Below are 12,253 nucleotides of genomic sequence, written 5' to 3' on the forward strand. Positions count from 1 at the left end.
CTACAGACTTTGTTGTTCATGTTATAAAGTTTTTTGCACAGTTTTCAAAGGCGTGTTGTTCTGCTAATATTTTGAATACGAAACATTGCTTCAATACTATTATTCTTAAAAATTACTGTATTAAGAATATCTACCTTTTTGAGTTTCATACAACAGAGCACAATAAAATAAAATCATAATTTTTTAACTTCCCGAAGGAGAAGTTTATGTTTTCATCAAAAAATCCGATTCGCTAATTTTATGTTTTCTCGACGTTTCAAGCCATTCTGAATCGAATGAGACCAAATTTGGAAAAAGTATGTGTGTGTGTGTGTGAACAGATTTTTTGCCGTAAATCAACGTTTTCTCCAAAACGGATGGACCGATTTAAAAAATTTAAAAGTCATTCGATGTATCTCGTTGAGGACTAGAGTTTATCAAATTTGCGCGACGATCAGCCAAACCATTTCTTTGTAAATCGCAGAAAAGTGAAAAAAATTTCGTGCACGTTTTAGGCCGCAATTCTCAATCGATTTGGAAAATTCAAAAACTGTTCGAAAGATATTGGTTGGGAATCGTGCTGATTAATTTTTGGTAAAGATCGGCCGAACCGTTTTCTTGTAATAAAGTGTTAAAAATGTTTTTTTCGACAATTTTATGATTATTTTTTTTGACGGTAGATACCTTAGTCTTATAGATCATACTAAAATATTACGGCCCTACGGCAAGTCGTTTAATTTTCAAAATTCTTCAAAGTTTACAAAAACTAATATCGTTTTTCTGGCACTTGTCAAAATAAGACCTTTCATCGACGTTTTCTCAAAAACGCCTGAACCGATTTCAAAAATTTAAAAGCCATTTGATGTATCTCAATGAGGACTATCGTTTGTCAGTTTTGTGCTGTGATCTGCCAAGCCGTTTTTTTGTAATTTGGAAAGAAGTGTTAAACTTTTCGTCCACATTTAAGCTTATACTACCGAACCGATTTTAAAAAATCGAAAACTGTTCGAAAGATATTAGGTGGGAATGATACTGATTAGTTTTAGGTGAAAATCTACCGAGCCGTTTTCTTGTAATTAACTGTTGAAAAAAAATTTAAGCCGATTTTCATAAAAATTTTTTTGGATATATATCATGATCTTATAGAACTTGCTGAAATATTACGGTCTTACGACAAGTAGTTTACATTTAAAAATTTATCAAAGTTTGAGAAAATGAGTAGTTGTTTTGACGTTTGTTAAAATATAAATTAGACGATTTACTTGGTATAACGATAGAGTACTTGATCTCAATGAACATACTAAACCATTAAAGTCCTACGAAAACTGGTTCAATTACAAAAATTGTTGGTTTTTGAAAATTTGCTATTAGAAAATACTCCGAGTTAACGTGTTCGTTCGTTTTCAATTATGTGTAATAAATCCGCTCGGAATATTTTTAATCACTCATAAATTAATTTATTAACTTCCCGTAGGGTAAGTTATTGTAATGGGCCGAAAATCGGAATTGAAAATTTTTACATTTCTTGCCGTTTTGAAGGTTTCTGAACATTTTGGCATACCTCAGAAAAAATGGATGTGTGTGTGTGTATGTATGTATGGATACAATTTTTCGTCCACGTTTTCGGGCGTACGGATCAACCGATTTCAATGGTTCATAAAACATTCGATTCCTATCGATAAGGAGATGTGCTGATTAGTTTTTGGCGAAGGCAGGTCCAGCAGTTACGGAGATAAAGAGCAACGAGTGCAGAAAATAGAAATCGAGTTCTTGAGAGAACAGAGCATCCGATTTAAATGATCTAAAAAACATTCAATTAGTAATGATTGGGAGAAGTGGTTATTAGTTTTTCGCAAAGGCAGGCCCAGCAATTTCGAAGTAACAAAAAGCAGTTTTTGAGAGAACTAAGCGTCCGATTTGATTGATTCAAAAAAATTTCTGCTTGTCTTAACAAAATAATAGATTCTGGAAAAAAAATTTTGTTTCAACTTTTTTTAACTTCCCGTATGGCAAGTTATAGTAATCGCAAAAAAATCGAAAATGAAAATTTTTGCATTTCTCGACGTTTCGAAGGTTTCTGAATATTTTGGCATACCTTAGAAAAAATGAATGTATGTGTGTGTGTGTGTGTGTGTGCGTGTGTGTATGTATGTGCGGATACAAATTTTCGTCGACGATTTTGGGAACACCGACGTGCTGATTAGTTTTTGGCAAAGTCAGGTCTAACCGTTCCGAAGATACGGGGCAAAAAGTGCCGAAAACGGTAACTCAGGTTTTAAGAGAACGGAGCGTCCGATTTTAATAATTCAAAAAACATTTTACTTGTATTGACAAGGTGAACAACCGATCAAATTTTCATAAAGGCAGGTCTAGCGGTTTCGGAGATCTAATGAAAAAAGTAAAAAAAATGCCATTAGGCGGTCAAAAATGATCATTAGACATATGCACATCAAATTATCAGATATTTTATAGAGATTTTAACAATAAGTATAATTTTGGTTTACATTCCTATGGGTTCCGTACCAATGTTTACGCGTTAGACGTCGACGCGGCGCTTACGCGGTTTGATATTTCGTCTTTATGCAGTTAAAGCAGTACGATTGCTTTGAAAAAAAGTTTAGATCTTTCAAAATATGTCAAAATAAAGAAAACATTTTTTTTTTCAAAAAAAAAATAAAAAAAAAATTAAAAAAAAAAATTTTTTTTTCAAAAAAAAGTAATTTTTTGTCTAATTGTTTGTCAAAAATCTTATTTTTTCGAAGTAAAATTTTTTCAAAAATGTTAATCGTTTTTAAAAAAATAATAATTTTTGGTACGGGAAGTTCCAGCAATTTGCCTTAAGGCACGATGCCTTAATTGCCTTAAGACACAATTTCACTTACAGCTAGTTTTTTTTTTTTTTAATTTTTTGTATATCGAAAATAATTCAGATTTTATTTTTAATTCTAATATACTTTACAAATAATTTCAACTTTGCAATTCAGTTTATATAATTCTTATAAATATTAGACAATGTTACAATATTTATAATAATCTATTTGAAAACATTCAGTATTCCTCGAACATTTCGTTACGGTACGGGAAGTACCAGCAATTTGCCTTAAGGCCCGATGCCACCCACCCCACTAGTTTTTTATTGATTGAGTCGATAAGTTATTACACATATCGGGAAGTTCATGTAACTTGCCTCAAGGCAGAATACCAATACCGACTAGTTTCTTAAAATTTTTGTAATTGTAAAACTCAAATTTATATTAATATACGATCGTATGTATATGTACGTGTTGGAATAAAAAATTATATCTAGTACGGATCTTGTGAAGACATCTACAAAGGAGTGAAATTGTAATCAAGCTCGGTATAAACTATTGGTGCATGGCATGGCATTTTTAAATAATTTCAAATAGATAATTTATTATAAATACATACTATGAATTTATAAGTGCTTATTGAGCAACGAGCGTATTCTACAAACAACTTATGTATATGTTAACAAGAAATTTCTTCAATTTTATTTAAATTTGATTTTTTGATAATTTTGAAAATTTTTTAATATGTGTGTGTGTGCGGATACAAATTTTTGTCGACGATTTCGGAAACACCGATCAAACAATTTGAATAATTCAAAAAACATTGTATTCGTATTGATAAGGAGACGAGCTGATTAGCTTTTGGCGACGGCAGGTCTAGCCGTTCCGAAGATACGGGGGGAAAGTGCTAAAAACGGTAACTCAGTTTTAAGATAACGAAGCATCCGATTTTAATAGATGAACAACTGATTAAATTTTTTGAAGGCAGGTCCAGCGGTTCTGAACTCTCAATAAAAAAAATAAGATAAAACTAGCTGTAAGTGGAATTCTGTCTTAAGGCAAATTGCTGGAACTTCCCGTACCAAAAATTATTATTTTTTTAAAAACGATTAACATTTTTGAAAAAAAATTACTTCGAAAAAATAAGAGTTTTGACAAACAATTAGACAAAAAATTACTTTTTTTTGAAAAAAAAAAAAATTTAATTTTTTTCTTTATTCAATGTTTTCTTTATTTTGACATATTTTGAAAGATCTAAACTTTTTTTCAAAGCAATCGTACTGCTTTAACTGCATAAAGACGAAATATTAAACTGCGTAAGCGCCGCGTCGACGTCTAACACGTAAACATTGGTACGGAACCCATAGGAATGTAAACCAAAATTATACTTATTGTTAAAATCTCTATAAAATATCTGATAATTTGATGTGCATATGTCTAATGATCATTTTTGACCGCCAAATGGCATTTTTTTTTACTTTTTTCATTAGATCTCCGAAACCGCTAGACCTGCCTTTATGAAAATTTGATCGGTTCTTCACCTTGTCAATACAAGTAAAATGTTTTTTGAAATATTAAAATCGGACGCTCCGTTCTCTTAAAAACTGAGTTACCGTTTTTGGCACTTTTTGCCCCGTATCTTTGGAACGCCTAGACCTGCCTTCGCCAAAAACTAATCAGCACGTCTCCTTATCAATACGAATCGAATGTTTTTTGAATTATTCAAATCGGTTGATCGGTGTTCCCGAAATCGTCGACGAAAATTTGTATCCGCACATACATACATACACGCACACACACACACACATACATCCATTTTTTCTAAGGTATGCCAAAATATTCAGAAACCTTTGAAACGTCGAGAAATGCAAAAATTTTCATTTTCGATTTTTTTGCGATTACTATAACTTGCCCTACGGGAAGTTAAAAATATCATTTGGCGGTCAAAAATGTTTATTGGACATATTTACATCAAATTATCAAATATTTTATAAAGATTTTAATAATGTGTGATTTTAATAATTACATTTTATGTAATTTTTTTTGGGTTCCGTACCAAGATTTTCAATTACGGTACGGGAAGTTCCAGCAATTTGCCTTAAGGCACGATACCATGCACCCCACTAATTTAATATTATGATCGCGAATTTACTCTCATATTTACATTATGGGCATTTCTATATTCCAGACCCACAGCCAAATCTGACTACAATGCATTCTGGCATCATTTTCGCATATTGGGATTCTGTTTATCCTTCATGAACAGCTGTGTAAATCCGATGGCTCTCTACTGTGTCAGTGGCGCATTTAGGAAATATTTTAACAGGTAAACTTATATATATATATATATATATATATATATATATATATATATATATATATTGATGATTCTGAATTTGATGTTGACATATGTATTAACAAAGTCTAGTAAACGGGCATAACATCAATAAAAAACATGAATTTCTTTCAAAAATTTATTTTAAATCCATACGTTTTGTCTATAATCCTAGCCTTCATTCAGTGGAAACTAAAGATAAAACAAAAAACTAAAACAATTGCATTGGAGTAAAAATAAAATAGTAAATAGTACTTACAATTATTTAATCTTAGTGTTAAATTGGAAAATTTTAATAATCCATGGTATCATGATATGGTAATGCACTACACTATGTATTATAAACATTAAACTTGTAATTACACAATATTTTCACAACTGTTGAAGATATAATGGAGAAAAGACTTTTTAAAAAGTATTTTTTACCAAGATTCTACACAAATGCGGAACGAATTGCGAATCCTTTTGCGCGTCGTTTATATTGTTTTGTGAGAAATTTGGAAATACTATCTAAATAAAAGAGATTTGTGTCGCACAGCGTGTTAAGTTCATTTCGTTTATTTATTGTTTTATTGCTATAAATAGTTAAAAAAGATCCTTCTATAATTCTTTGTTTGAATAAATTTTGTTCAAATTGTAGTACAGTCAGGTTAGAAAAGTCCATATTGTGTTTTAAAGTATAAGTATGCTCTGCAATCATAGTTTTAAATTGCCTTGGATTTTTTTAATTGTTTTTATGTTGTTGTAAACGTTTCATTAAGTTCTGGCTTGTTTCTCTTATGTAAATTAAATTACAATCTAGACAATTAATTTGATAGACGAAATTTCTAAGTCGTTCGATATTAAAAGGGGTTTTTGTTTTGGTAAAAATAGTACTAGTCGTTGTACTAAAATTGTTTACAAGTCGGAGTCCAGATTTATAAAAAAGTTTTTTCCAATGGACATACAATTCTTTAATGTATGGCAAACATATTACACAAGAATGAGTTTCTGAGTCAGGTAAATCGTTTTGTACTGTGGAATTGTTCATTTTATTCAAAAGGTATGTTCGTCTGTTACTGGTTACGGAGTTTATAAGTTTTAAGGGATAGGAGTTATCAGTTAGAATTTTCGTAATTAAATTGATGTTGTTGTCCCAAAATGTTTTGTCCGATAGAAGTATTGCGTGGTCAATTAGATTTATTATAGTACCTATTTTCATTTTGAGTGGATGATAAGAAAAATAATTAAGGTAACGTCCAGAGTTAGTTGTTTTTTGGTACCAATTTGTTATTAGTTTGTTATCCGTAATACGTATAAGTTTTATGTCTAAGAAACTTATCGAGTTCGTTGTCTCCAATTCTACTGTAAATTTTAATTTTTTTATCGACGTTATTAAATTGATCAATTACCATAGTGACATCATCTCTAGGGACATAAGTGACAATATCATCTACATAACGGTAATAAAGGGACATAAGTGACAATATCATCTACATAACGGTAATAAAAAATATGTTTATTGTAATTTTTAAAAATTGTATTTTCAAGAAGTTGTGAAGATATTTCTGCTAGAGATGGACTTGCTGGGGACCCCATTAATGCCCCAAAAATTTGATAATAGAAAGAGCCATTAAATTCAAAATACGTGTTAGAGACAATGAACTTGACAGTTTCTCTGAACCAGTGCAAAGATAAAGAAGTCAACGGGGAAATTTCATCCCATCGGGTTGTTATAGCATCTAAAATAAGGTCTAGGGGTACATTAGTAAAAAGTGAGACTTAGACGTAGTCTAATTAGTTTGTAGTTGTCTGGTATATAATTTATCTTGAGTTTTAAGTCAGTAACGAGTTTATAAGAATTTTTTATGTAGTGTGGTGTAGGGAATGCAATACCGGTATACCGGTATACCGAATTACCGGTAAACCGCCCAATTTTTCGGCGGTATTTTTTTGGAAAAAATACCGGTATTTTTGGTATTTTTACATAAGCGCTATTTGATACATAATACCCTAAAGTTTAAATTTTTCGGAACAGATTTATCTTTAAATTCCTCAATCGCATAAACAGCCATATCTTCAAGTGATTTTATAAGATAAACAAATGTCAAATATTATCTCAACTCGTCATTAAACTGAATATTTATTGCTTTCCAAAGGGCTTCATATCGTGTTACAATAAATAGAATTGGACTGATAGATAATGATCATTATCTAAACATCGATGTTTGTTTCATCTTTTGTAAAAATGTAACGGTTTTTAAAGTAATATTTGCGCCAAAATATTTTATATCATACAGATTACCCCTGCGCAATCTTCATTTTTTTCTAACTTTATACATAATAATTATGATAATCACTAAATATTTTTGCTTCTTATTACAATTATAAAATATTATTTTTTGAAAACGTTTCGACAGTATTCGTTCAGACGTTGAGCTGTTAACATCGGTGAATAAATAATCATTACATAAATATCAAAAAGTACTAATATTTTATCTACCTGTCCAGTAACCTGTGTTAGTGTCTGCATTGTGTACAAATAGATACCGTTAAACACGTGTCCCCTTGCCGGCGGCACGCAGTGTCGTATAAACATTGTGTATTTTATGTTAATATAAGTGGTTATTAAGTAAATTAACCGCATTTTTGTTCTGTTAATTAATTTAATGTCTTCATGGAGTCCGATACCGGACAATTAAAGGGCCGTCAGCCCGATAAAAATCCTCCTACATGTTCGGAAATTGGCGTGACTGTTGCAAATGCAATGAATGTGTACTATGTCGGAAATGAGAATAATACAGATTTACGTAATTCAAATAATGAGGAGAGCATAATAAGAAGTGAACATATTCCAATGCAAATTAATAGTGCTGAAACGGTGATTAAAGAGTCAATTCGAATTGAAGATTCGATTAATATGGATAATGTGTGTGACAAAAGCAATAAAGCACAAAATATTGTAATGACTGAGCAAGTACCTAGTGATGAGAATTCTAATCGAATTAACGTTGATGAAATTCATCTACCGAATCGTTTTGATATGTGTGATACTGGACCTTTTTACATTTACGTAGAATCTTTAAGTAAAAACATTGGACGTTTACACCCAATGGCTCTCGGAAAATTACTACACAGTTCACGATCGATTCCGAAAGAAGATTTGTTGGAGATTATCGTGATTGGTAACAATAAAGTCAAACTAGTTCTTAGGAACGGTAAAACAGCAAATAGCCTTTCTGACGATAGTTTATTTACTGATAATAAATTGAAAGCTTACATTCCTAAATACCTATTAATTAGGGAAGGTAAAATTTTTGATGTAGACATTAATCTCACGGCAGAAGAAATATTAGAAGAGATAGAATCAGTTATTCCGATAATAGATGTAAAGTGTTTTGTACCAAAAAACATCAACAAGCGCAGAATTAACTCGCAATGCGTGAAATTATCTTCCAGAGGTTCAATTCTGCCGGATAAGGTAGGCATACATTCTGTTAAATGCCCAGTCAGCCCATTTATTAAGAAGATTACCCAATGCCACAAATGTTGGCGTTTTGGCCAAGTTCGGGAAAAATGCCGGAACGACCTAACGTGTCCCAAATGTGCAGGTCCTCATATTAAAGACGTATGTATAGAAGATAACAACTATCTATGCTGCCTGTGCAAAGATAACCACGAGGCTTATAATAAAGATTGCAGAATATATAAAAGATATAAAAATATTAATGAATTAATGGCAACACAGAATTTATCTTTCTACGAAGCAAAAAAAATCTTTGATAACGATAAATACTCGAGAACAGTTAGAGTCAACCTTAGCAGCTTGAATAAAGATAAAGATTTCCCTCCAATGAAAATCAAGAACTCTAACCAGAGTGGGGCTTTAATAAACAATAAATTCATGGTTCTATCGGACCTGGAAGAGGAGGAAGACCAAGGCTATGTTGCAAACTTCCAGACATTTAATAAACCTAAAAGGATTCATGTTCCACCCTCAACCAAGAGAGAAAAGAATGGGGCTGTAATCGGACATAGCATAAAACCTGTTTATAAAGAAAATATGGCTGACAAGGGAAATTTTATAAACCCTAGAAAAAGATTAAAAAACAAATCAGATTCTGATTCTGAAAATGAAGTAAAATCCAATAGGAAAAGTGAAGATCCTAACACATCAGGTGGCCTATATCATTTCATTAGGCTGCTAAAGGACGTCTATAATCCAAATGATCCCGTATTGAAAAATTTGTTAAGTGATGTTTTTCTCAAAATGGTAAAAATTAAACACAAAATAGATCCTGCAAGTTTAAAAAAGAAAAAATCTAATAAGGATTTACCTGTGAGTTCAGAAAAATAAATCAATCAGTACTCCTTTCATTATGAAACAAATAAACATTTTACAATATAACTGTAGATCAATGTTAGCAAACAAGAGTAGTATAGAACATTATATGTGGTCTCATAAAATTCATGTGGCAGGTCTGTCCGAAACCTGGCTTAAAGAAGGTCACAAATATTTTGTCAAAGGTTATCGGATTTTCCGAGAAGACAGAGTTGACGGTTATGGCGGTACTGCCATTCTAGTCAAAGACAACATATTATGCGAGAAAATTAACCACCCATTTCAGTGCCACCTTATCCAAATGTGTGCAGTGATCTTAAAATTAGAAAACCCTGTATGTATCATTTCAATCTACTGTGCGCCGAACTCTAAGAAATATTTCAAGAATATTAAAGATTTAATTGAAACTATCTCCATGCCTATACTCATAATAGGGGATTTTAACTGCAAAAATTTAGCTTGGGGCAGTAACTCTATTGACAGAGGAGGCGAGGTTCTATACAACATTATTGAAGACCTTAACCTCACCATAATGAATGATGGAAGACCAACCACTATCAGCACGGCAAGTAGGAAAGGAACGCCAATAGATCTCACTTTTTGCTCCAATAATTTATATGACAAAATCCAGTGGGACATTTTGCGGGTAGCTTAGGATCTGACCATTTGCCAATTAACATTACGTTAAAGACTAATTTTGATGGAAAAGACTATATATATATCCCTCTAGAAAATGGAATACTAAAGAGGCCAATTGGAATAATTACGCATGGGAAATAGAAGATAAGTTGAAAAAAGTGGTACTCCATGAGGATCATAAGTCTAAATATGATGCCATTATCGAGATTATAAACGAAGCAGCTGGTAAACACTTCAAGGAACGTAAAACAGTGGCAATTAAACAATTTAAACCCGCTATCTGGTGGGACGAAGAATGTGAAAATCAGATCAGGCAAAGAAAAATAGCGTACAAAAAGATGATAGACGAGTTTTCTTATAACAATTTTATTGAGTATCAAAAAATAAATGCTATTACAAAAAAAATTCTCAAATCCAAAAAGAAAAAAAAGTGGATGGATTTTACGAACTCACTCAATAGTAATATTAATACATCAAGGCTTTGGAATATAGTTAAAATTTTTAACAACAAAAATAATAGAAACTCATCTAAGCCTCCAGTCGCTAGCTCATGCTCATGCTCATGCTCAGTTCGAAGACATGCTAAAAATGTTCGTTCCAGACTTGGTCTCCAACGAAATCAATCTGAATTTTGCAAATAATCTCGAAAGAGATCCCGATGACTTAAATTCTCCTATCAGACTATATGAATTTAATAATATATTAAAAAATAAAAAAGACGGCGTTCCAGGAATGGATAATATCTCATACATTATGTTAAAGAAGAGCCCCATACCATTAAAATGTTTAATCATAGAGGTATTTAATTCAATTCTTTCTACATGCTGGATTCCAGAGGACTGGAAAAAAATTATAATTATGCCCATCTTGAAACCGAATAAAGACCCTTTGAAGATATAATCCTATCGACCAATTTCATTATTATCTTGTTTGAATAAGACGTTTGAAGCCATCATCAAGAATAGATTGGAGTGGTATTTAGAAAACAAGTCTCTCTTCAATCAAAACCAATTTGGCTTTACACGGTGTCAAGGCACAAGTGATCTTTTAAGTACCTTATCTAATGACATTCATATATCTAATTCGAATAATAGATACCTCCTATTATTAGCGTCGGATATACATAAGGCTTACGATAATGTTGATCATGGCATTTTACTGAACAAACTTAAGAAATTGAACATTCCCTCTAATATTATGAAAGTGATAATTCTTTTACTAACCAATAGGTTGCTATATGTAAAAAATAAAAATAAATTAGTAGGTCTCAGAGTAGCTTTTACAGGCTTACCACAAGGTTCTATATTGAGTCCGTTATTATTTAATATTTATATGTCGGACTTTACTGCAGTTACCCAAGACGATGTTAAGAAACTACAATATGCTGATGATTTATTTTTGTACATTTCTTGCAACACACTTGAGGAATGCATTCACAAAATGAAGTCGTCGATCACAGGTGTCTCGGAATGGATGAGGTCCAACCACCTGAACCTTTCCTTGGTCAAAACAAAAGGTATCCTGTTCACCAGGCATAGAAAATTCCTTTACCCTCAAGAAATCAATATGGGGAATTGGATTTGTAAAATATACGATAGTGTGAAAATTTTAGGGGTTACCTTTGATAAAAAGATGACCTTCCGGGTGCACGTTGAAGAGGTGATAAAAAAATTTGAAACAGGTAAGAATATCATTAGAAGATTGGTTGGAACTGACTGGGGAGCCCACCCAAGTTCATGTTTAGCTATCTACAAATCCATAATTAGATCACATATTGATTATGGATACTTCATTTACAGAGGAATCTCAACCAATATACAAGGATTACTAGATAAAGCTTAACTTTCGGCTTTAAGACTGTGCTTGGGAGCTATAAGGTCAACGCCTCGCATTGCCATTTTAGCGGAAGCCGGGGAAGCCCCATTAAACATTAGGAAACGAATACTAACTAATAGATTTCTAATTAAAAAATTCAACTCGGATTCTGAACGAATCCCGAAACAATTGGAATATTTAGCTGTTTTACATTTTAGGGTAAACTATTGGAAAAACAGACCTACACCTGCATTAATAACTGGATTTTATAATTTGAAACCTCTAGAAGATCTAATAATTACAAATAATAAACTACCGTATCATAGTCATTCTTGAAATTACTCATTTTCCAAG

At 31.9% G+C, this 12,253-nt stretch overlaps 1 protein-coding gene across 1 annotated transcript in view; it reads left to right on the plus strand.

Moving 5' to 3' along the window:
- The window catches only part of LOC113375835 (neuropeptide CCHamide-1 receptor), a 246,008-nt gene that overhangs the window by 208,154 nt on the left and 25,601 nt on the right, over positions 1–12,253 (plus strand). The window contains exon 6 of the mRNA XM_026615783.1: positions 4,978–5,115. Within this exon, the coding sequence (XP_026471568.1) occupies positions 4,978–5,115 (138 nt within the window). The remainder of the gene's footprint in view (positions 1–4,977; positions 5,116–12,253) is intronic.

The sequence above is a fragment of the Ctenocephalides felis genome, unplaced genomic scaffold, assembly GCF_003426905.1.
Source record: "Ctenocephalides felis isolate EL2017-DRISC unplaced genomic scaffold, ASM342690v1 CF-g0.4_SCAFFOLD_01886, whole genome shotgun sequence".
NCBI classification, from domain to species: domain Eukaryota; kingdom Metazoa; phylum Arthropoda; class Insecta; order Siphonaptera; family Pulicidae; genus Ctenocephalides; species Ctenocephalides felis.